General features: G+C 43.9%; 1 protein-coding gene across 2 annotated transcripts; it reads left to right on the top strand.

The window, feature by feature from the left end:
• The first annotated feature begins 403 nt into the window (after positions 1 to 403).
• Positions 404 to 17,992, top strand: LOC143498988 (uncharacterized). 2 transcript variants are annotated; one of them, XM_076993910.1, is made up of 12 exons: positions 405 to 459; positions 1,105 to 1,212; positions 1,326 to 1,823; positions 2,332 to 2,386; positions 3,371 to 3,575; positions 4,417 to 6,223; positions 6,775 to 6,948; positions 9,410 to 9,583; positions 11,998 to 12,171; positions 13,794 to 13,967; positions 16,978 to 17,024; positions 17,169 to 17,992. In XM_076993910.1, the coding sequence occupies exons 2-12, from the start codon at positions 1,163 to 1,165 to the stop codon at positions 17,702 to 17,704; spliced, it is 3,894 nt and encodes a 1,297-aa protein (XP_076850025.1). In that variant the 5' UTR covers positions 405 to 459; positions 1,105 to 1,162; the 3' UTR covers positions 17,705 to 17,992. The 2 variants fall into 2 exon arrangements, with proteins under 2 accessions (XP_076850026.1, XP_076850025.1); XM_076993911.1 differs by lacking the exons at positions 16,978 to 17,024; positions 17,169 to 17,992 and adding an exon at positions 14,392 to 14,828 and having other exon boundaries at positions 404 to 459.
• The last annotated feature ends 8,330 nt before the right edge of the window (positions 17,993 to 26,322 follow it).

The raw sequence follows: 26,322 nt of genomic DNA, 5'->3' as shown, positions 1-26,322 counted from the left end.
GGCCTGCCGCCATGTTCAAATGCTTCCGCCTTCTGCCGGTTTGCAGTCTGCCAAGTTACTCCTTCATTTCCGGCCGCCTCAGTTTGTTTCTCACAAATATCTTACCTGGGCTGACTGTCAGGAGGTCAGAACAAGCACCAAACTGGTGGAGGAAAACCATTCACAAGTGGACCAAACCACCATGCAGTCATATGAAACTGTAGTATATTCAGAATATAGTGGGTTCCAGTATGTGGTATACAGTATATACTGAGAGCAGTATGCAGTATATACTAAGTGCTGAATAGGACATTGCAAACATACCTATGTTTTCTGTGTAGGCGGTTACCACCATCACCTGTTTAACAAAACAACACAAACAGGTAAAACAAGTAAAGGTGAGATGGGTGAGACCAGATGAATAAACCGAAAGTAAACAAGAAGAATCACCACATGAACGCAGGTCTATGACATATGACGGTGAGTTTATTAACACTTATACTGAGAAATGTTACAAATGTTACATTATGTACTAAATATATTGTTTCATTGTTCTAACGATAAAGGAGCTTAATCCAGTCTGTAGATGTACGAATCGATCTGTGAGTCTTACTGCGAGATGACAAAATAGCTGAATTGAAATTGTAGACAAGAGAGCAGATTCTAAAGCCCATAAATATTAAAGATCTTAAAGATTATTTCAGTTAGTCCTCGCAAATTGGACCTATTAGGTCTGTAGAATAAAGGAACTGAAGGAGCTGTAACAGTTTTTGTTGTGCTGAAAGGAATATCTCAGACTTTAAATGACACTTTCTTCTGGAAAATCTTAGTGGAACATTGGTTAAAAAACAAAGAAAAGAAAACAATAGATAAGTTGCCAAAAGATGGCGCAAGAGTTATCACAAGTATCAGTCAGGTGAGCATTCAAGTACATGTACAATACTGTACAGAATGTGAAAAGTGTCATGAACCACATGTCTATGAAATATGTTTGTAGCACATCCTGTTTTCCTGTAGTGTTACTGGGCTTCTGTTAGGGAGAGACTCATCCTGCAGTGATATCAGGTTCATTATAATCAGTGTTTCAGTGTCCTGCTCCTGCTCTTTATGATGAACTGTTGACAGGGAGCAGAGAGCAGCATCTCCAGTGTCCAGCTGTGTGTGTGTGAAGAGGAACAACTCCATGATGGAGCCTCATATCTCCAGCAGTGGAGGAGGAACCTCTGACCCAAAGTGAGGAGCTTTACATCAGCACTTAATCTGAGGAAACAGGAAGAGGGAATATTCAGGATAAATGAGATGTAGTGAAGGATGTAATTACTCAACACTTTCCTCGTCTTCATCAGGGTGAAGAGAGCAGCACCTCCAGTACCCAGCTGTGTGTCTATGAAGAGTGAATCATCTCCAGTACCCAGCTGTGTGTCTATGAAGAGTGAATCATCTCCAGTACCCAGCTGTGTGTCTATGAAGAGTGAATCATCTCCAGTACCCAGCTGTGTGTCTATGAAGAGTGAATCATCTCCAGTACCCAGCTGTGTGTCTATGAAGAGTGAATCATCTCCAGTACCCAGCTGTGTGTCTATGAAGAGTGAATCATCTCCACTATCCAGCTGTGTGTCTATGAAGAGTGAATCATCTCCACTATCCAGCTGTGTGTCTATGAAGAGTGAATCATCTCCACTATCCAGCTGTGTGTCTATGAAGAGTGAATCATCTCCACTACCCAGCTGTGTGTCTATGAAGAGTGAATCATCTCCAGTACCCAGCTGTGTGTCTATTAAGAGTGACCAGTCCATGGGTGATACTCCTAACTTCTGCAGTAGACCTGTGACATCTGACCTACAGTGAGTTATACATTAGTGACAGAGTGTTTAACAACTGAAGTCACCGGTAAAGCTGTGTGTTTATTTTGTGAAGAACAGGATTACAATTTGAATCACAACTATGAGTGTAAACATGCCACAGAAATTCAAGAACTAGACTGATGCAGAGCTGCACATTTTTCTAAAAAGGTGTCCAGTGTGTACAGGTACAAGGTGTTTATAATAAAGTATCTGGTGAGGCCCCATTCACATAAACATTATTCTACATCACCAGAGTTAAAGTCAGGTGCAGGTTCTCTGTGTTTGTTCTACAGCATTTGTGTTCAGTGTCCCTCAGTGTGGGAGCCCAGTGAACTGTGACATGTTCAAGTGTTTTGGGTTATTCCACATGCATCACATCATCATTATCATGTACAGAAGCATGAATATAACATGTACTCATGAATGTAACATGTTCATGAATGTAACATGTATTCATGTCTATAAAATGTAGATTTGCCATTAAAGTTGTTCTTCTGTTTGCCCACAGTGCCCAAAAGAAACCTGTAAAGATTTCTAAAGACAAACTGGAGTCAGTATTCAAGGTGTGTGTGTGTGTGTGTGTGTGTGTGTGTGTGTGTGTGTGTGTGTGTGTGTGTGTGTGTGTGTGTGTGTGCGTGCGTGCGTGAAGGGTGTCATGCTGAGCTCCACCCTCTCCTGTCAATCTGTCTGTTTGGTTCCTCTAGCCCCGCCCAGTCTTTCCCTGTTTATTCTTCCCATGTGTTTTTCATGTCTGTCTGTCCCTCCTTCCATTCAGTAACTCCACCCTGTGATTATCAGTCCCACCTCTTCACAGTTGACTTCTCTTGTTAGTCTGTCCTATTTAATCTCTGTTGATTCTCTTCTTAATCTGTCCTATTTAAGCTCTGTCCCTTCTCTTGTTAGTCTGTCCTATTTAATCTCTGTCTCTTCCCTTGTTAGTCTGTCTGATTTAAGCTCTGTCTCATCTCTTGTTAGTCTGTCCTATTTAATCTCTGTCCCTTCTCTTGTTAGCCTGTCCTATTTAATCTCTGTCCCTTCCACTTTAGTCTGTCCTATTTAATCTCTGTCTCTTCTCTTGTTAGTCTGTCCTATTTAAGCTCTGTTGATTCTCTTGTTCTGTGGTGGTTCTTGTATTGGGAGATATTGTATTATGTTCTGGTTTGTTTGAGCTCTGTGGTTTTATTCTGTGTATGTGGATTGTGATTATTGTGTGAGTGGGTGAAGGGTCTTATCATTAGAGTGTGTTTACATCACAGATCATGATGAGTCTCTGTGGCTTTACTGGTTTATGTTTTATTTTAATGCCTGTAATTTAGCTGATGATAAACAAAACTCAAATGTATAAAGCTGTATGTTATGCTGTGTTATGGCTATATAAAACTACCTACAATTGAAACGTTAATGTTAGAATTATGTACTTATAAACCACAATGTCCACAGGACCAACCAGTCCCTCTCAGTTGAGTCCTCTCTTATGTTTAATGGATTATACTGTGTTATAATCATCTGTCTGTAACACTGTAGTTTTACTGATACTGTTTATTCAGGAGCTGGAGCACAAAATCATCTCCCTGCTGAAAAATGAGCTGAAGAGATTCAAGAATCTATTTAGTCCAGATTACCCAGCATGCACTGAGAGACAGGTGGAGGATGAGGAGGATCAGAGCAGTGTCAGAGAGGGGGCGCTGAAGATCACACTGCACGTCCTGAGGAACATGAATCACACAGACCTCGCTAACACACTACAAACCAGTAAGAGCTCTGGGTCATGACATCATAACATCACTTTATTACTTCAGAGGGAGGACACTGTTGGTGAATCTCAGTTCACAATGAGGATCTTAAATCAGTGTTGGTCTGTCCTCAGTTGATCTCCCTTCAGTGTAGTCTGCTAAGGTGCAGACTCAAGACTCTCCTACATTTATCACTGTTGTCATGTGACTGTAGAATGTTGCAGTTTTGAGGATACGTTGTTATTCTTTAGAACTGAGATTTTGACCAATCAGATTTGACCACAGGTCACTGTCTCATGATGTCATACACAGGTGTGTTTTCTATTTCCCTCCATTGTCTCTTAGATGTCCAATCTGCTAGTTGTAGGTCTCCTCAGTCAGGTGACAGTTACCAGTGTGTGTGGTTGAACTTCAACTGGTGTAATGGCTTCCTCCATGAATCCATGTGTTCTCTATGTCAACCTGCTGATCATTCAGTGTTATTGATACCCAGACACTCTAACCTACGTCTAATTTAACACTTACTTCAATTTCCTGAATTTATCATGGCCAATCTATGCAGACTAAAATCTATTCATAATGATGTCTTTTCTTGTATTTCCTGTGAAGAGTCTGATATGACAGTAGACTCTCAAAAAAAATAATGTACCATACAGTCACTGGATTAATCCTGAAATATAACACTCACAGTCCTGGAAGATTTATCACCTAAATTATCAGGCCCTATCTAAGAGGAATGAAAATCTATTTATAATGTCTTATTTTATAATAATATTTGTATTTGTATTTTCTGTAATGAGTCGTTTATGGTTGATCCTAAAACAGATTAACATGTGTGCTGTTGTCTTCCTCTTTATCAGAACTGGCCCCTGCTTGCCACAGAAAGCTGAAATCCAAACTGAGGGAAAAATGTCAGAATATTAATGAAGGAATCTTACAGCATGGAACCACAGCACTTCTGAATGAGATCTACACAGAGCTCTACATCACAGAGGGAGGGAGTGGAGAGGTCAATAATGAACATGAGGTGAGACAGATTGAGACAGCATCCAGGAGACCAGCAACACAGGAGACACCCATCAAATGCAGTGACATCTTTAGACCCTTACCAGGACAAGACAAAGCCATCAGAACTGTGCTGACTAAAGGAGTGGCTGGAATTGGTAAAACAGTCTCAGTGCAGAAGTTCATACTGGACTGGTCTGAAGGAAATGTAAATCAGGATGTTCTCTTCATATTTCCACTTCCTTTTAGGGAGCTGAATTTGATGAAGGAGAAAAAGCTCAGTCTGGTGCAGCTTCTTCATTGCTTTTTTCCAGAAATACATGAATTAAAACCAACTGACTATACATACAACAAATTTCTGTTCATCTTTGATGGTCTGGATGAGTGTTGTCTTCCTCTAGATTTCCAGAACAATGACGGCTTGTGGGATGTAACAGAGTCGACCTCAGTGGATGTGCTGCTGACAAACCTCATCAAGGGGAATCTGCTTCCCTCTGCTCTCCTCTGGATAACCTCTCGACCAGCAGCAACCAATCAGATCCCTCCTGAGTGTGTTGACCAGGTAACAGAGGTGCGAGGGTTCAGTGGCCCTCAGAAAGAGGAGTACTTCAGAAAGAGAATCAGAGACCAGAGTCTGGCCAATACAATCATCTCACACATGAAGTCATCAAGAAGCCTCTACATCATGTGCCACATTCCAGTCTTCTGTTGGATTGCAGCCACTGTTCTAGAGAGGATGTTGAGTGAAGCAGAGAGTGGAGAGATCCCCAAGACTCTGACTCAGATGTTCACACACTTCCTAATCTTTCACATCAAACACGAGGACCAAAAGTATTATCAGAAAAGTGACACTTACCCTCACCAAACTAGAAAACATGTTTTGGCACTGGGAAAACTGGCTTTCCAACAGCTGAAAAAAGGCAACCTCATCTTCTATGAGGAAGACCTGAGAAAGAGTGGCATTGATGTCAGAGAAATGTCAGTGTATTCAGGAATTTGCACTCAGATCTTCAGAGAGGAGTTTGGTCTACAGCTGGGGAAGGTGTTCAGCTTTGTACATCTGAGTGTTCAGGAGTTTCTGGCTGCTTTGTATGTGTTTATTACCTTCATCTCCACCAACATAAATGTGCTGGAGTGTCAAACCACTTATTTCTCCGAGAATTCTTCAAAGAAGTCACTGAATTCAAAATCAGTGTCTGATTTGCTTACATTTGCAGTGGACAAAGCCTTAGAGAGTCAGAATGGACACCTGGACCTTTTCCTCCGTTTCCTTCTGGGTCTCTCACTGGAGTCCAATCAGACTCTCTTACGAGGTCTACTGACACAGACAGGAAGCAGCCCTGACAGCAATGAGGAAACAGTCAAGTACATCAAGGAGAAGATCAGGGAGAATCCCTCTCCAGAGAAATCCATCAATCTGTTCCACTGTCTGAATGAACTGAATGATCAATCTCTAGTACAGGAAGTCCAAATATACCTGAGCAGAGGGGGTGACACTCGTCTGCGTGGAGCCAGGCTCTCTCCTGCTCAGTGGTCAGCTGTGGCGTTTGTGTTGCTAAACTCAGAAGAGGAGCTGGATGAGTTTGACCTGAGGAAATATCACCCATCAGAGGAATGTCTACTGAGACTGCTGCCAGTGGTCAAAGCATCCAGAAAAGCCATGTGAGTATTTTCATTTAGAGATTAACAGTGGATGTAACACTGGATGTTCTCGACTCAGAAGGTTTATGAAAATGAAAAGAAGAGTGAGACCATGAGAGAAAGAGAACGGTAGAGAGACCCTACATTAAAGAGAGAAAACATTAGAGAGACACACATAGAGCTGAACACACACGCACACACACACACACACACACACACACACACACACACACACTCCTACATAGAGCCTGCAGAACACAACCTGTAAAACAACTGCCCCAAGAGTTTTATAAATGTTCCATCTCCAGACTTCCACATCCACACTACTCTGAAAGAAAATGTGGTAATATCTTTACATTTTATTTACACATGACAAACACCCCAATATTAAATTGACATTAACCCCACTTTTCAGTGCTTGTGCACACACATTTGACTACATTATATAAAGTTTAGAGCTAAAGAGCTATTTCCCAAGACACAGAGGATTATTTAATCAGCAGTCCAGATTCTGGAATCCAGCATCAACCGATTGATCTGCATTTTATACTGTATTTACTCCTCCTTTACAGACTGTCTGGCTGTGGTCTCACTGAGGAGTCTTGCAAATCTCTCACATCAGTTCTACAAAAAGAAAACTCCTCACTGAGAGAGCTGCAAATGAATAATAATGATCTACAAGATTCAGGAGTGGAGCAACTCTGTGCTGGACTGAAGAGTTCAAACTGTAAACTGGAGATTCTCAGGTGAGTTTTCTTTCAGTTTAATCTGGAATGGAAACAGTAAAGTGTGGTGACACTACAGAGTTTTAATGAATATTAAGATAAAGATTTATGTCCTTTAAAAAGTCAATTTCCTTTTAAAATAATACATTTCCTTTGAGTACAGTATAAAATAATACTACCACACATGGCAATGCAAGTGTCACGGTACGGAGGGCCCCCTACTGGTCGCCCCCGTTTACAGCGGCAGTTGTCCTGTTGTGGCCATTGTGTTCGTCCCTCAGGTGGGCGAAGCCCGCGATCCGTCTCACCTGAGGGTCGTTTGTCTGTCTATATACGTCTTGTCTTTGTACCAGTTGACCGCTGGTCATTATATCCTTCATTTGGATCTACGTCACAGGTTTTTGGTTTGCGCACTTTCTTCATTAAACCATCCTCTTTCCCTGAGACTTGGCGTGATCGCTTCCATATTATTTCGCTCACCCTGCCCGTCACAGCAAGACAATTTCACACACACACACACACACACACATACACAGCCTGCAGAAACACAAAGCCTGTAAAACAGCTCTGCCCCAAGTGTCTTAATAATCTTCCAAATCCTGATGTCCACATCCACACTACTGTGAAATAAATTGTGGCAATATCTTTTCATTTCATTTAAACCTATGACAAATACCCCAATATTAAAAGGACATGTGTCATGGAAATTTGAACCTTAATGGTGAGCATGAACAGTCAACAGCAGTTGGGTGTGGTATCAAAGTTAAATAAAAAAGATAGAAAAATAGAAAGATGGATCAATCCAAACTCAAGAGCGTCTGCAAGAGAGAGCTGCTCCCTCTCACAGACCATAGTTTTATACTATTCTGCTACATTTCATCATACTTCCGTGACACGAGTTAAGCATGAGGCTCACATGAGGTGAGGCATCACCCCTCCCATGCCAGGGTCCTCTGGCCAAGGCCTACTTGGTCCTTTGGTTCGCCAGGCACGCCAGATATACTACCATAACTCATGTTATGAAAAATCCACCTTTTCAGTGCTTGTGCACATACATTTGACTACATTACATCAAAGTTCAGAGCCAAGCTGAAACGCTTAACTGAGGAAAGGATGACACAAGTGCAGAAAGTTTTAAATTTTATTTAAATAAGAGGAGCACTAAACACTAGGTACGGGAAATACAACAGAACACAACCAAGCAGTCAGGACAATTCACTAAACTAGACCAACTGGAATCAAGATATACATGAGATATATGACAAAATGTAAGTAACAATACTCAGAAAAACCAGGGGTGGAATAACAAACTAGGCAAAATAGACAACACTATTCAGAGAGAATACTGAGCATGAATGAATAACCAAGCTAGTGCAACAAATAACAAAACATAGCAAGTACAAAGCAACTAAAGAACAATTAAACCAGGGCACAAGCAGGCTACAGGGAAAAAAGCATAAAAGACAAGTAGCAACGAAAAGTAAGAAAGTTACGTGGAGAATTCAAACATAACCACAACAGAACCACAGAGACTACACAGGTTAAAGAGGCACAAGAACCTCATCACGGGAAGAAGGGCGAGAACTAAAGGGAAACATAATACTCAATAGCAAAATTACAGGGGATAATAATAATATGGAATCAGGGAACAGAGAGGACTTACAACAACCACCGACGAGGAAGCACGGGACTGGGGAACTAAATACACAGAGATAGGGAAACGAGAGCGAGACACAGCTGAGAACACTGAGGGCTGGGCATGGCAGACGGAGGGAACTATGGAGACGGGGAAACAAGGTGGGACAAGGGAGGAGGGCGGAGCTTGCTGTGACATAAGCAGGTTAGGATTATTAGATTTATTATTGTGGAGGGTGTTTGGTGGTGTAGGATCATACGTGAGGAATGGATATGAGACCTCACCATGTCAGTAGTTTATTATAAAGCACAGGGTGAAGCCTCCACTACAGTTACTGGCCTCTCTAGTGCCCCATACTGGTTGATACTTTTTAATCTGTTCATGCAATTAATTTCATCCTATTTTCCAAGATACAAAGGATAATTTAATCAGTAGTTCAGATTCTGTAGTCTAGCATTGTCACGTTATGGCCCCTGACCCCTCCCTTTTGGGCATGTGTTTACGTTGTCTACGTGTAGTCGTCTGCGTCTGTGGATCTCCGTGGGTGCGATTGCGTCCGAATGTGTTCATTCGTCTCACCTGTGGCTCGTCTCATCATCACTCGGGACTTATGTGGTTTGTCTATTTAATGTGCGTTCGTGCAGTGTCCTGTGCTCGTCTTTGTTTGAATCTAACACGTCTTTATGTATATGTGTTCTATGTGCGCTGTCTGCGCTATTTTTGTAATAAATAAAGTGACGTTCCTGAGACCGTGGGACTTGTGCCTCGTCCGTCGCCCTGCTGCGAGCGTCACAAGCATAATCTGATTTATCTGCATTTTGTATTGTATTTAATCTTTCTTCACAGACTGTCTGGCTGTGGTCTCACTGAGGAGTCTTGCAAATCTCTCACATCAGTTCTACAAACAGAAAACTCCTCACTGAGAGAGCTGGAGATGAATAATAATGATTTACAAGATTCAGGAGTGGAGGAACTCTGTGCTGGACTGAAGAGTTCACACTGTAAACTGGAGATTCTCAGGTGAGTTTTCTTTCAGTTTAATCTGGAATGGAAACAGTAAAGTGTGGTGACACTACAGAGTTTTAATGAATATTAAGATAAGATAAAGATTTATGTCCTTTAAAAAGTCAATTTCCTTTTAAAATAATACATTTCCTTTGAGTACAGTATAAACAAATACTACCACACATGGCAATGCAAGTGTCACGGTACAGAGGGCCCCCTACTGGTCGCCCACGTATACAGCGGCAGCTGTCCTGTTGTTGTACCCGTTGTGTACGTCCCTCAGGTGGGCGGAGCCCGCGATCCGTCTCACCTGAGGGTCGTTTGTCTGTCTATATATGTCTTGTCTTTGTACCAGTTGACCACTGGTCATTATATCCTTCATTTGGATCTACGTATCGGGTTTTTGGTTTGCGCACTTTCTTCATTAAACCATACTTTTTCCCTGAGACTTGGCGTGATCGCTTCCATATTATTTCGCTCACCCTGCCCGTCACAGCAAGACAATTTCACACACACACACACACACACACACACACACACACACACACACACACACACACACACACACACCCTGCAGAAACACAAAGCCTGTAAAACAGCTCTGCCCCAAGTGTCTTATTAATCTTCCAAATCCTGACGTCCACATCCACACTACTGTGAAATAAATTGTGGCAATATCTTTTCATTTCATTTAAACCTATGACAAATACCCCAATATTAAAAGGACATGTGTCATGGAAATTTGAACCTTAATGGTGAGCATGAACAGTCAACACCAGTTGGGTATGGTATCAAAGTTAAATAAAAAAAGATAGAAAAATAGAAAGATGGATCAATCCAAACTCAAGAGCGTCTGCAAGAGAGAGCTGCTCCCTCTCACAGACCATAGTTTTATACTATTCTGCTACATGATTTCATCATACTTCCGTGACACGAGTTAAGCATGAGGCTCACATGAGGTGAGGCATCACCCCTCCCATGCCAGGGTCCTCTGGCCAAGGCCTACTTGGTCCTTTGGTTTGCCAGGCACGCCAGATATACTACCATAACTCATGTTATGAAAAATCCACCTTTTCAGTGCTTGTGCACATATATTTCACTACATTATATCAAAGTTCAGAGCCAAGCTGAAACGCTTAACTGAGGAAAGGATGACACAAGTGCAGAAAGTTTTAAATTTTATTTAAATAAGAGGAGCACTAAACACTAGGTACGGGAAATACAACAGAACACAACCAAGCAGTCAGGACAATTCACTAAACTAGACCAACTGGAATCAAGATATACATGAGATATATGACAAAATTTAAGTAACAATACTCAGAAAAACCAGAGGTGGAATAACAAACTAAGCAAAATAGACAACACTAATCAGAGAGAATACTGAGCATGAATGAATAACCAAGCTAGTGCAACAAATAACAAAACATAGCAAGTACAAAGCAACTAAAGAACAATTAAACCAGGGCACAAGCAGGCTACAGGGAAAAATGCATAAAAGACAAGTAGCAACGAAAAGTAAGAAAGTTACGTGGAGAATCCAAACATAACCACAACAGAACCACAGAGACTACACAGGTTAAAGAGGCACAAGAACCTCATCACGGGAAGAAGGGCGAGAACTAAAGGGAAACAAAATACTCAATAGCAAAATTACAGGGGATAATAATAATATGGAATCAGGGAACAGAGAGGACTTACGACAACCACCGACGAGGAAGCACGAGACTGGGGAACTAAATACACAGAGATAGGGAAACGAGAGCGAGACACAGCTGAGAACACTGAGGGCTGGGCATGGCAGACGGAGGGAACTATGGAGACTGGGAAACAAGGCAAGGCAAGGCAAGTTTATTTATATAGCACCTTTCATACACAACGGTCATTCAAAGTGCTTTACAAATGAAAAGAAAACACAGAAAAATGTAAAACAATAGATTTTAACAAGGTGGGACAAGGGAGGAGGGCGGAGCTTGCTGTGACATAAGCAGGTTAGGATTATTAGATTTATTATTGTGGAGGGTGTTTGGTGGTGTAGGATCATAGATGAGGAATGGATACGAGACCTCACCATGTCAGTAGTTTATTATAAAGCACAGGGTGAAGCCTCCACTACAGTTACTGGCCTCTCTAGTGCCCCATACTGGTTGATACTTTTTAATCTGTTCATGCAATTAATTTCATCCTATTTTCCAAGATACAAAGGATAATTTAATCAGTAGTTCAGATTCTGTAGTCTAGCATTGTCACGTTATGGCCCCTGACCCCTCCCTTTTGGGCGTGTGTTTACGTTGTCTACGTGTAGTCGTCTGCGTCTGTGGATCTCCGTTGGTGCAGTTGCGTCTGAATGTGTTCATTCGTCTCACCTGTGGCTCGTCTCATCATCACTCGGGGCTGTATTTTGTATTGTATTTAATCCTTCTTTACAGACTGTCTGGCTGTGGTCTCACTGAGGAGTCTTGCAAATCTCTCACATCAGTTCTACAAACAGAAAACTCCTCACTGAGAGAGCTGGAAATGAATAATAATGATCTACAAGATTCAGGAGTGGAGCAACTCTGTGCTGGACTGAAGAGTTCAAACTGTAAACTTGAGATTCTCAGGTGAGTTTTCTTTCAGTTTAATCTGGAATGGAAACAGTAACGTGTGGTGACACTACATCGTTTTAATGAATGTTAAGATAAGATAAAGATTTATGTCCTTTAAAATGTCAATTTCCTTTTAAAATAATACATTTCCTTTGAGTACAAATACTACCACACAAGGCAATGCAAGACAATTTCACACTTTATTATTAATTTATGAAGTTTTCTTCATTAAACCATTCCAAATATTTTCTGTTAGAATTAAACACATGAACTACATTTAAATAAATGGCCAAATTGTGGAGAGAAAGAAAAATTTCTCTAAAGAGACACACACTGTAAGCCCGGATAAGTTGAGTTTACTTAAAAATATGAGTAAACCGGTTGCCTTAAAAATTTAAGTAATGTACAATGAAAATGTAAGTCAGTATTACTTAAAATATAAAGTTGTTTTGCCTAAAGGGGTAAGTTGAGTTTACTAAAAAATGTAAGTAATGTGCAATGAAAATGTAAGTCAGTATTACTTAAAATATAAAGTTGGTTTGCATCAAGGGTACAATGATTGAACTTTTCTGTACTTGTGATCCTAATCTCTTTACCCATTAATTCTACTTACATTTACAGCATTTGGCAGACGCCCTTATCCAGAGTGACTTACATTTTTATACAAGTGAGCAATTGAGGGTTAAGGGCCTTGCTCAGGGGCACCTCAGTCATGGCCTCAGGTCTGGGAATCGAACCCACAACCCTCTGGTCACAAGACCAGTTCCCTAACCACAGGCCATGACTGACTACTTAGTATCTTGAGTTCAAGAAATAAAATATTGATTTATGTTTTCTTTTCTTTTTTACTTTGATTACAAATATTTAGGGAAAAAGAAAGACAAAATACTTTGTCTTATTTCTGTTCAGTAGTATTTACTTAAAATTACTTATACATTACAGTAATTTATACTACTTAGACACTGAGAAAATGACTTCTCTAAACTACTACTGGTATACTAAAGGCGTTCTGACTAGTAAGTAAAAGAGAACATGCTCATGAATTGTAGGCCATAATGTGGACACCACAAACAGCACACAAGAGCAAAAACAAAGACAGAAACATGTAATTTCACACTACAAGCTAATTTTTTAGAGTCTGGAGTAAACAGCCTAGGCTACCGAATAAAACGCAGCAGGTAAAAAAATCGGCCGCATTGGTTAAAACAAACTGCAACTCGGACTTTTGTTTTGCCTATATGTGTCTGCCTGGCCTGACTATAAACAGCAAGCTAACAAAGTGGTGGAAAAGTGTTCAACAATAAAATTATAGAAACACACACACTCCTACACAGAGCTGAACACACACACACACACACACACACACACACACACACACACACACACACACTCCTACATAGAGCCTGTAGAAACACATAGCCTCTAAAACAGCTCTGCCCTAAGTGTCTTATTATCATCATAGTAAGATCATAGCTGAGGAATGGATACGAGGCCTCACCATGCCAGTAGTTTATTATAAAGCACAGGGTGAAGCCTCCACTACAGTTACAGGCCTCTGTAGCGCCCCATACTGGCTGTTCTGGAAATGCATCTCCCTCCCTCCCATCTCTCTCCCTCTTTTTCCCTCCTTTCTGCAGAGTGTCTGGTTGTTTGGTCACAGAGGAAGGCTGTTCTTCTCTGGCTTCAGCTCTGAGTTCAAACCTCTCACACCTGAAAGAACTGGATCTGACCTACAACCACCCAGGAGACTCAGGAGTGAAGCTGCTCTCTGCTAGACTGGAGGATCCCCACTGCAGACTGGACACACTCAGGTATGTAGGAATCCCCTTAAACACCCTCTGTGTGAACACACACTCCAAATGTGAGAGGAACAGTGTCATACATAGAAACAGCACACATGACACACACATGGCCTTGTTCCCAATACATATAGTATCATACATGACACCAGTGGCAGCTCGTCAGTAGGGGGTGCTGGGGTGCCGCCACCATCAAATTATCCAGAGAAACAATGCTACTTAGAGGTGCTAGATTCACTAGCCAAGGGCATGGAGCCATTCGACCCCGCAAGGTCAAACTACCATGTTGAAGACTACCTCAAGGAAATTGAGTGTAGTCTCTCGGACTTGCCTTATGCAACAGAACGAGAGAAAGTCAAGCTAATTTGGAAAACCACCTCTAGATCTGTTCGCACATTCATAGAGTCACAGCCGTTTTCTGTTTGGGACCGTGCAGGTGTAGGTACCATGCCTCCACAGACAAAGGAAGGGGGGTGCTCCCCCTAGGTGCATGGCCCACGTCAGGACGGATGTGGAACTACGTCATCAGACGAATCCCCTTTAAAAGGGGGGATCCCCCTTTGTTCGTTCTCTCTACCTGGCTGCATCAAAGTAGCTACCTAGAGACGAAGAGCGCGCACACCTTCGGGAACAAAGCGGTATTGGTTCTGCACTCGAACCCTGTGCAGCACGCGACGCAAGAAGTAACTAGTTCGCTACTTTTATTTCTTTTGCGGAGTTCGCTAAAACCAATCGCTTCAGCTAGCCGACGATTAAGAACTGTTTGAACATTCGCGCGACGGCCGGACCTCCGCGAGTTCATCTTAACGTCGACAGCGATAACTTCCCCGGGACACCACGCAACGGACCACCGAGGGACCGCCGATCGAACGGCCACCGCATCTTCCCCTGGACGGAGCAACGCGATCCAGCGGAACCTTCTCCTCAAAAGCGCACGAAGGAGTCCTCCTCAAGAGGCTACCTGGCCTACTGCGTGGGCCGCGGACTGAACAACTCAAAGTAAGACTGTGCATCTGGGCAGACTTAGAACAATATCTTGTTTTACTGTTTTCTGTGTGCTTAGATCGATGCTTTGTGAACGCTTGTTTGCAGTGGTGTTTATAATCACGTTCATGTTAAACCGTACTCTGTTTAAGGCTTAAAGAGATATTCTGTTCAAAGCTTAAATAGGTATTCTGTTTAAACTTGTTCGGTTATTCACACTGATTCTTTTATTTCATAGTTAATACTTAACTCCTCGTATAACTGTTAAACGTGTGTCCCACTATACGCTCGTTGGGGCTGTATAGTGACCGATGATACCGTGTCTTAGTTTGAGGAAATTTGCGTTGTGTTTGTGGCTGTAGTGAGAACTCGGTTTAAGTTTCGCGCCATCGAGTTTCTCTTTGTCTCAAAGATCTCCTCCCCCATACGCACGTACACACACACGCACGCGCATCCGCGCGCACTCGAATACACGCACGCGCATCCGCGCGCACTCGAATACACGCACGCGCATCCGCGCGCACTAGAATACACATCCACACACACACCCGCATACACCCACACACACACACACACACACACACACACTAGCCTACCCTCCTGTCCCCTTTGTTTGCTATGCTTTTATTATTATGCTTTGTGATCAATAAATGTTTTCATGTTTAAATACTGTCGTTTGAGTCGTTGTTTCTCTGTTACAACCTGAAGCCAGAACTATTATTTGAACTGTAACCTTCAGATTTATAGTTTGTTAATCAAACAATTTGGGCTACGGGAGTTGACCACAATTAGTGGCGACCTTAGTTAAATGAGTTTATACAAAATTTGGATAAATTTAACACGGTCTGAACTCCCACCATTTCGTAGGTAATTTTATGAGACTGATTACTAAATAAATTTGGCCAGCACCTACATAAGGGACGAACATACCATCTTCTCTTTCGTCGCTTTTGACTCTTTAGTAAGCATAAACATAGCAGTTGTTCCTCGGTATCTAGCGCACTCGTGGAAGCCATATTTGCGTATGATACCTGGTGTAGCGTCAGGTAAAAATGTTCTTTCACCGGTTTTGCAGAGGTTTTTTATTCTCCACTGCCACCTACCGCCACCTATCGTTTCGGAGAACACTGCAGCGACGCTCGCGACGTTCGCGAAAGTATAAACGCCTCCACGGCTCGCGCACGGTCGCGCGAGGTGGGCGGAGTCACGCGCTATGGTCACTCGAGCAAGTATAAACCAGGCTTAAGTCTGTTCAACAGCGGCCTTGATTAAAACACCGCGAGACACAGTTCAATGATTCCAACAAGCGCATGGGAGGTGGAGGAGAGAGAGAGCGGAATAGGATGGGAGGCACAGCGGCCTCACTTGAAATCCGTCAGCTCACCCACAGCAAGGAAGATGAAACTCCAGGGAAAAATATCCGATCAGAGTAACGAGCCGGTTATCCCGCGCCGGATCACCCTCTGTAAAAACAGTCCAAAACCCTCGGTGTGCACGCCAGGCGACTCCAAAAAATCGGCTCCCTAGAACGGTATCCCACACCTTCAAACCATGCTGTCCACCCGCATATCTCCTCTCTCCCTTCCTTCCTTATTTGTGCTCCTTCCTCACTTCTGATTCGACAACTTGCCCGTGACGTCGTGAATGAGGTGATGAGGGCTTAACGGATGTGGAAAGGATAAAGTGATGCGATATCATTAATTTTCGTATCGACCGAAACATCACTTCAACCCACAAAACCAAAAAACAAAATAAAAACATTAACAGGAGTCGACCTATTGTGTGCTTGTCACAGCATGTGTGTGCGAGACAGTCCTGCTACCTATCTGCATGTGTGTATGAGCAAGACACACAGGCCTGTTATCTAGGTGCATGTGTGTCAGAGAGAGAGAGAGAGAGAGACAGAGGGAGGGAGCTTTCTACCTCAATTTCTATATTTAAGGACAAAGCCTTCAGAATAAAAAAATAAGTGTGTGTGTGTGTGTGTGTGTGTGTGTGTGTGTGTGTGTGTGTGTGTGTGTGTGTGTGTGTTCTTTAGGTTGGATCATGCAGGGAAGATCAGACTCAAACCAGGACTAAGAAAATGTAAGCAGCATTTATGTAGTTAATACACACACACACACAGATACTTACACACACACAGATACTTACACACACACACACACACACACACACACACACACCCACAGTATTTGTGTGGTCTCCTCTAATGTCTCTTCTTGTGTGCAGATGTGTGTGAGCTCACACTGGACCCAAACACAGCACACACACGTCTCTCTCTGTCTGAGGGGAACAGAAAGGTGACGTGTGTGAAGGAGCAGCAGATGTATCCTGATCATCCAGAGAGATTTGATTACTGGAAGCAGGTGATGTGTAGAGAGAGTCTGACTGGACGCTGTTACTGGGAGGCTGAGTGTAGTGGAGTTGCTGATATAGCAGTGACATATAAAGGAATCAGCAGGAAAGGAGACAGTGATGACTGTGTGTTTGGATGTAATATAAAGTCCTGGATGCTGCGCTGCTATCATAACAGTTACTCTGTCCATCACAATAAGAACTACACTCACATCTCTGCCCCCTCCAGCTCCAACAGAGTAGGAGTGTATCTGGACTGGCCGGCCGGCACTCTGTCCTTCTACAGCGTCTCCTCTCACACACACACACTCACACACTTACACACATTCCACTCCACATTCACTGAGCCCCTCTATGCAGGGTTTTGGGTTTATTCTGACTCCTCAGTGTGTGTGTGTGAGCTAGAATAACTTCCTGTGTACTGGAGCACACCTGAGTCTCCATGGAAACATACACTCTACACACACAACTGGAGAACAAAGCCTCACACACACACACACACACACACACACACATGCTGAATCACAACCTCACTGTGTTCAACTCTCCGTACAAATCTATACATTAAAAGTGGAAATCTGTTGAAACTGTGAAATGTTTTTCATTCTGTTTTCTGTTTGTTGGAGTGATACAGATGCAGATGTTGTACAGTATGAATGTAACGTTGAAGAATGCTTACAATAAAATAGTGTCAACGCTCAAAAGCTCTCAGCGTCTCTCTCTCTAATACACACAGGCGCATAGATAACAGGACTGTCTGTGTGTCTCTCACACATTCACACAAATGCACCTAAATAACAGTTCTGTCTGTCTCTGAAAAAAACACAGGCACCTAGATAACAAGTCTGTCTCTGTCTTACACATACATGCACCTAGTATTTCTCTGTCTTTCCTTTCTTAGTCTTTCTCTTATAGACACATGTGCCTTGATAAGGACTGTCTCTCTCTCTCTCGCACACACACACACACACACACACACACACACACACACACAGTTAACAGGACTGTCTCTCTCACACACAAACACACACATGCATCTAGATAACAGGACTGTCTCTCTCTCTCTCTCTCGGCCACTTGTACATTATTGCCAAGCTAAAGAACATTGATAAACATTTCAACCAGGTTGTGCTTGCAAAGCAGAATCTGAGAACAGTTGTAAAAGAACTTGGCCTCCTCCAGCACAGCATCATTCAGTCTGAACCCACTCGCTGGAGCTCCACGCACCACATGATGCAGAGATGGTAGAGCAGAAACACCCAACATCTACGCTGGAGATTAGGGAACATTTACTACACCAACTGCTGATCAATGGGACATAATTTCCAGTTTGATTGACATGCTGGAACCTGTTGAGGAAGTTCCTCTTGAGATCAACAGTTCAGAGGCTCCATCTCCAGTGTCATCCCAAGCATTGCTGTGCTGAAGATGGAGCTTCAGGCAGAGGGTCATAACACGAGGAGGATGGAAACACTCAGGGAAAACTGCTGCTGAAAAGGTTTGCAGGGATGGAGGACAGAAAATGTTTGGTGCTAGTGACACTGCTGGATCCTCGTTATATCCTCATGTCTTCTTTACAGTGGACACACTGACCAAGACAGAACAACAGATAAAAGAAGAGCAGGACATTGTGTCCCAGTAACTGATACAGACACCACTGAAGACCAAGGATCAGAGAAAGGTGGAAGATGAAGAATTACCTGGTCACTCCAGCGTTCTTGAGCAATCGTATGCAAACATCTTGGGGTCTCATGGATCTTCTACTCAGGAGAGAGATGATGAGCATCACTGATCAGCTGGATCAGCACCTCTATAAGCCACTGATTGACAGACAGACTGGTCAGATACTGCAATGGTGGAAACAGAAAACATCCCGTCTACACTTTCTTGCACCACTGACAAGTAAATTCCTCTGTCCTCCCCCCTCCTCTGATCCCAGTGAGAGAGTTTAGTAAGACTGGGAACACTTATGATGACTAGAGGAGCCTCACAGGAGAACACACAGAACAGTTGTGTTTCCTGCATGAAAACCTGCCGTTCTTAAACTGGGAGTACTGAGAACTTTCAGTGTGAGATGGGGAGAGTGAGGAAGACTCAGGAGCTGCAACTGAGTTCAAATTAAAGCACATTAACACATTCGTTTTAGATTCTGCAATGTTTACAAAATCGCCTTCACTCAAAAATAAGGGGCTTATGTTATTTGCACTAAAAGAGATTTTTGATGCTGTTAAGTGCACTAAAAGGGAAGTTTTTATTGTTTTTTTACTTGCGGAATTTCTGCATGCCACACATGGACATGACCATATGTAGACCGACACACACACACCAAGACACACACTAAAACGATTGTATATATAAATGAACACACAAACTCCAAGACGGACACAGACGCAACCATATATAGACCAACACACACACACCAAGACACACAGATACACAACCATATTATATATAGACAAACATAATAGTTAATAGTTAATAATAGTTAACAAAGGATGGGCAAAAGTTCACCCATCACTTGGGCTGAGGTGACCAGGGTAGTTGTGAAACTCCTTGGCGTCAAGGCTCCAGGGTGGAGGAGATCTGCCCTGAGTTTGTTAAAGGCTCCTGGGTGGAGGAGATGTACCCTGAGATTGTTAAAGGCTCCTGGGTGGAGGAGATCTGCCCTGAGTTAGTTAAAGGCTCCGGGGTGGAGGAGATCTGCCCAGAGTTTGTTAAAGCTCTGGATGTTGTGGGACTGTCCTGGCTGACACGTCTTTTCAGCATCACGTGAACATCGGGGGCAGTGCCTCAGGACTGGAGACATTGGACCAGGACCTACAGCTCTAATTGGATCAGTTTGCAGCGGAGTGCGAGACAGCCGGGATGACAGCCTAGAACACCCTCCCTGGGAGACTCGGAGAGGGGAGGAGAAACGCTATCAGCTGGGCCTCCCTTCCCCCTCACAGTGTCCCCGGAGTGCTCCGATGGGAGCGGGCTCACCTCCTCCTCTTCGGTGTATGATTGACCCTCCGAGTACTCCTCCCCTGTGCACGGTTCACCGTCTGAGTAGTCTGACAGGTCGGAGCACTCGGGACAGAGGAGAGGTCGCATCCTCTCCGTCTCGCTCTGTGGGGGTAGAGGATGGAGGAGGGCTCTGTGGGGGGCAGAGTACATGGGTGGAGGAGGGCTTTCCTTCTCTTCTGACTCCTCCCCCTCAAACTCACTCTCGGGGGTCTTCTCTGTTCTGCAAAGCTCTAAGGAGCCGATTCTCAGAGGTGAGGTGTCTCTGGAGGAAGGGAGGTGTCTCTCTCTCTCCAAAACCGTTGCGCGTCTTGGCGCGACTGCTCCGCCAGTGACACTTCCTCCCTGAGCCTGACGCAGCAGAAACACAACCACAGGATCCTGCCGCATCTCGTCGAAGGTCACGGGGTTCTCGTGGCGATGGACAGGGGAAGAGGCATGGTGGTACCTACTGGGCATCTGGTGGTGCCTATCCTGGTGGTGCCTATCCTGGCATAACCCTTCTTCAGCTCGTCTTTCTGTGACGATGGGCGCAGGGCGATGGACGATGCACGAGTCCAGCGGTTTCGCACAAATGTCACTTTTATTCACAAAACAAATAGCGCAGACAGCGCACGTAGAACACTTACACATTAAGTCTTGTGTGACTCAAACACTGACAAAGACGAGCACTGAACACAGCGTGAACACACATTAAATAGACAGACCACATAAGCCCCGAGTGATCACGAGACGAGCCACAGGTGAGACATATGAACACTCAGACACATCCACATCCAGGAAGATCCACAGATGCAGATGACTAGATGTAGACAACATAAACACACGCCCAAAGGGGAGGGGTCAGGGGCTGTAACAGGGGCCTAAAATAGTTTAGTACATTTAGTATTTTAATATGTTAGAAATTTAAGATCTTACCTATTTTGTGTCATATGAGAAGAAATTTAATGACCCTGCCTTGTCTCACAATTATGTCTTCATCAAGATCGTCAGTGGACCTGTCGGACTCCATGTGCCAAATGACTGTGAATGAAGTGCAAATGGCAATGCAAGAAGCAGTCTTCATATCTGTTGCTACCAAAACACCATTATCCCAGACCTGGAGGACAGCAAGGCCTTCTGTGACCGCAAAGGTGGCAAAGATGCTGTCAAACACAATTCAAGCTACTCACCCTTTGGAGACTGCAGTGACTGGAAAAAATATTCCAGTAATGAAACAGGCATGAGAGAAGTCTAACCCAGATGCAGCCACCTTCACGGTTACGATCGTTGTGGTACTTGATAGCATGGATGGCAGCCGTAATCAGAGGTGGGTAGGAAAGCGTTACATTTACTCCGTTACATTTACTCAAGTAGCTTTTTGGACAAAAATGTACTTGTAGGAGTAGTTTTAATATGAACGACTTATACTTTTACTTGAGTAAATATGTGGTGAGAAAAACACGACTTTTACTCCGTTACAATCGGATTTGCGCCGCGCGCTACCGTTACTTTCGTTTTGTAAATAATTAGTCTTTTCAGTGGATTGACCAACGTTCGTCACCAGAGTATGAGTGACCAATCAAATGAAGCCGGTCAATCACGTGATCACATACGCAAACTTTCTCCACCGTAGCAAGAAAGTGAGAGAAAAACCTACCGAGCATCCCTGACCTCATACAGCCAATGTTTACATTACAAACGTGTAAAAAGACAGCTGTATAATGCGCTGCAGGGTTGCCAAGTTTTCAAGATCACTTTTAGTGAGATTTAAACTGGGGTGGGGGGTGGGGGTTTGGGTGGTGAACGTAAATTGTTGAGGGGGGGGGAGTGTGTAAAATGGACACAAATTAAGTATTATATCGCGATCGATCATCAGTGGTTGGCGCCAGAGCGAACTAGTAACTCATTGAATCATAGATGTGGATCAAAGGTAAATAAACTAGATTTTTTTCGGCGTCGGATGTGTGGCGTGTAAGTGTGTGAAGACAGTCAAATGCGTGTGTCTCACGCTCAATGTGTGAGAGTTTGCAACCTTGGCGCTGCCAATTGTGTCTGCAAACGTGTGGACATTTCAGCCTACAAGAACTCAACATCAAATATGAGGAAACACGATGCGATAAGTTTGCTGTATGTATAATTTTGTGTAATGCTATATCTCTGAGGCATAACGTTTGTATGATGTAATTATTAAATGTAACGCAGTGCAATACTAAAAACCAGTTCTCACACTGATTGTACACACTAGTAATATAGGATTATTAAGTCTGCTACAAATTGATTCAGTTGGTGTCAAGTTGTAGCTACACGTATTGGCTGACAGTCTCATCAGTTAGTGCCTTTGTGGAACACATTAAAGTTACACAGGCCTAATAATTAGGAACAAACAAAAATACACATTATTTATAATAAATAATTTATATATATAATATTTATTTATATTATTTATAATAATAATAAATAATAATTTATTTATAATAATAATTCTTTTTATCATTAAAAGTCATTGTTTCCCGTAATTCAATTTCCCATGATGTAATTTACTGACACGAGACAGTACTCATGCATTTACTCACTACTTGAGTAGCTTTTAATCAAAGTACTTTTTTACTTTTACTCAAGTAAATTTTTGGGATGCATAATTTTACTTTTACTCAAGTAAATTTTTGGGATGCATAATTTTACTTTTACTTGAGTAACATTTGGTTCAAATAACTGTACTTTTACTTGAGTAAAATTGTTAAATACTCTACCCACCTCTGGCCGTAATGCAAAATGTGAAAACAAGAAAGATGTCAGGGTTGGACCCAGGCACGTGCCTCCTGCCGCCACTAGGCGTAGCACGCGAGCTAGAACCAGGGGCAATCAAGCCCAATAGAACGCAGCTGTCAGCAGCCTATTTAACACGGGTGACTCCAGCAACCCGTTGCTGAAGTTGTTAGTTGTTGTTGCACTCGCAGCCTAAGCCAGTTACTCTTGCAGTGACTTATTTCTCTCAGTCTTCCGTTTCTCCCCTGAGTGTTCTCAGGTTTTGTCTCTCGTACGTTCTGTTTGTTTCTTCCCTCTCTGTTCTATGTCGGTTTGTCTACCAGTGTTCTGGTGGACAGGCTGACAGGTATCCTAGTAGAAGCTTAGGTCTTGCCTACCTAAGCTTCATCTATTTTATTTCCCCTTTTTGACACGTTGAGCCGTTCTCCGTGTGATTTTCGTTTTCCCGTTTTTTTCTTTGGACGCGTTGTGTTCCGTTCCGCGTGTTTTTTGTTTGTTTACTTACCTGGTCTATACACACGTCGAGGTTCTCCGTGTAGTTCTTCTGTTGTTCCCTCTGGGTTTTTTGTTTTTGTTTTCCCGCAGTCGCGGAGGTTTCAGTTTGGCTGTTTTTTGCCGTTTTGCTTTTAGTGGGTTTGCACTTGAGTCCTACACTTCTCGAAACCAGCACGACACCACCGTGTTTGGGGGTGCCGCGTTACAAAAGATGTGGCTTCACATATTTAAGTCCAAACATAATTTCTCCAGTATGACACTCTTTTTTGGAGAAAAGAACCAAAGGGCAAAGACCTTCAGAGCTGTAAGCGAGGTGCTTGAAGCCCCTAAAGACTCTGGATTGTCCTCTGACAATCACTGCTGGTTCTGCACTATTCATGGGTTCTTTAATGTAGAAAATCATCCTGCAATGAAAGGTTCAATTGTTCCACATGATGGCAGTACCTGTATGGAAGAGAAGATCAGCAGCATTGAGAATGATGCTGTTAATAATACGAGCTCAATTGTTGATTCTTTGGACAAACATGTTGAGCCTATCCATTCAGAAATGACTGATGCAAAACGCAGTTCTAATATTCATCTAAGAACAGCTCAGTCTGCAGCGGGCGTCTCAGTACTCAGGTCCCCCACTTCAGCAGAGGACATCCAGACCTTTACATCTGTTGATCCTAAGCCTGTGGATGTGAAAAGGCATGTGTAACGTTTCAGCCAGGAAGACACGGATCCAAATGCGGATTACTGATGTTTTTATTTCTTGAGTGAATACGGAGTACTCGCACAGGTGAATAACTCCGTGTGGTCTGCGCCGTCCAGTCAAGGCGCAGACGCTGCCCGCCCCGTAGGAGATTCGTCAGCGGAGCGGCCACGGAGCCAAAGCCCCTGATAAAGCGACGGTAAAAGTTCGCGAATCCCAGGAATCGCTGGAGTTCCTTCCTCGTTTGAGGCACTGGCCATTGCGCGACTGCAGACGCCTTGTCCATATTCATAGAGATTCCTCCCGGAGACAGAGTACATCCCAGGAATTCCACGGAAGTCCGGTGAAACTCGCATTTCTCAGCTTTTGCGTAGAGGTGATGCTGCCGTAGGCGGGTTAGTACAGCGGAGACGTGCCGGACGTGGTCGGCCTCTGACGAGGAATATATAAGAATGTCATCTATGTAAACAATGACGTACTGTCCTATCATGTCTCGGAATATCTCATCCATAAACGCCTGGAAGACTGAGGGGCTGTTAGCTAATCCATACGGCATGACTAGATACTCATAATGACCTCGAGCAGTGACAAAAGCAGTTTTCCACTCGTCCCCCTCTCGAATGCGAACGAGATTGTAAGCACTTCGCAAGTCCAACTTCGTAAAGATGCATGCTCCTCTAAGACGCTCCTGTGAAGCGGAGATGAACGGAAGGGGATAAACGAATTTGGACGTGACGGCGTTGAGTGCGCGATAGTCAATACAAGGACGCAGTCCTCCCCCTTTCTTCTCCACAAAGAAGAACCCCGCCGCTACGGGTGATGTGGACGGACGAATGAAACCTTTCTGGAGGGCCTCGTCGACGTACTGTTCCATAGCTGCATCCTCAGGACGGGACAAAGGGTAAGGCTTAGTACGACGCGGAAGCGGCGACCCGGGCAGCAGCTCAATCACACAATCCCATGGTCTATGTGGTGGCAGATGACTGGCATTGTCCTTACTGAAGACGTTGGCATACTCCTGATATTGCATGGGATAGGCGGTTTCGAGAGGAGAGTCGGGACTTTCTACAGACGTGGATCGGAGAGGTAAGTGCATGTACAGGCAAGTTAAGCTGGTTCTTACGGTTCAAACAAAACACTGGGTTGCTTACTCGTTTGTTCGTGCCGTCTTTCCCAGCGCGAGTAGGGTGAACAGGGCAGCGATCGCGGAAGTGACCTCTCTCACCGCAGTACAGGCACAAGCCCTCTCGCAGACGCCGAGACCTCTCGTGTAGAGACAGGGGTGTTCTGCCCAGTTGCATGGGTTCTGCACTTTCACGCGTAGTGTCAGACGTCGGTTGATTCGGGCGACTCGAAGCAGCGAAGGCAGGACCTCTCCCTGATGTCGGACGGCGGGTGAGCAGCAGCTTGTCTACGTTGACAGCGGTTTGGATGAACTCCGACAGCGATTTTCCTTCACCCCGGCAGGCGAGCTCTACCTGAAGGTCTTGTCTCAGCCCTCTACGGAACACTGTCGTCAAGGCGGGTTCGCTCCATCCGCTACCGGCAGCCAAGGTACGGAACTCTCGTGCGTAATCGGCTGCACTGCGTTGTCCTTGGTGTATCTCACATAACATAGTGCCCACGTCTCTTCCTGCAGCTGGGTGATCAAACACGGACTTGAATAGCATGGAGAACTGAGCTTCGGATTCGAGTGCCGGGTCTTTACTATTCCACAGTGCAGTACCCCAGGCACCAGCTTCCCCGGTAAGGTGCGTCAGGACGAAGTGGATTTTTTGTTTCTCCGTTTGGAACTGGACTGGGTGATAGTCGAAGTACATGGAACACTGCATGAGAAAGTTCTGACACCGCTCTGGAGAACCGTCGTACCGCTCCGGCACTGCAACAGGAATACAAGGAGGAAAACCAGGAGGAGCGACGGCGGCAGCAGCCTGGTGTTGAGAAGCCTGCTGTTGGAATACCTGTTGCTGTATCGCCTGGTGTTGTGCCACCTGTTGTTGGGCCGTCTGCAGCTGCGCGGCTTGAGCTTGTATGGTCTCCGTGAGTCGTCGGACGTCCTCCTGGAGCGCGGCGATGGTGTTCTCTTGT

Source organism: Brachyhypopomus gauderio, unplaced genomic scaffold (genome assembly GCF_052324685.1).
Source record: "Brachyhypopomus gauderio isolate BG-103 unplaced genomic scaffold, BGAUD_0.2 sc128, whole genome shotgun sequence".
Taxonomy (NCBI): Eukaryota; Metazoa; Chordata; class Actinopteri; order Gymnotiformes; family Hypopomidae; genus Brachyhypopomus; species Brachyhypopomus gauderio.
Note: the sequence above shows the minus strand (reverse complement) of the source record. Positions and strands in the feature narration are given on the sequence as shown.

Bases quoted from the DNA above. Each gene is read 5' to 3' on its own strand.
- LOC143498988 (XM_076993910.1), top strand. From the start codon at position 1,163: ATGATGGAGCCTCATATCTCCAGCAGTGGAGGAGGAACCTCTGACCCA. The intron at 6,949-9,409 runs GTGAGTTTTCTT...CTTTCTTCACAG, and splicing joins TGTAAACTGGAGATTCTCAG to ACTGTCTGGCTGTGGTCTCA. The intron at 12,172-13,793 runs GTGAGTTTTCTT...TCCTTTCTGCAG, and splicing joins TGTAAACTTGAGATTCTCAG to AGTGTCTGGTTGTTTGGTCA.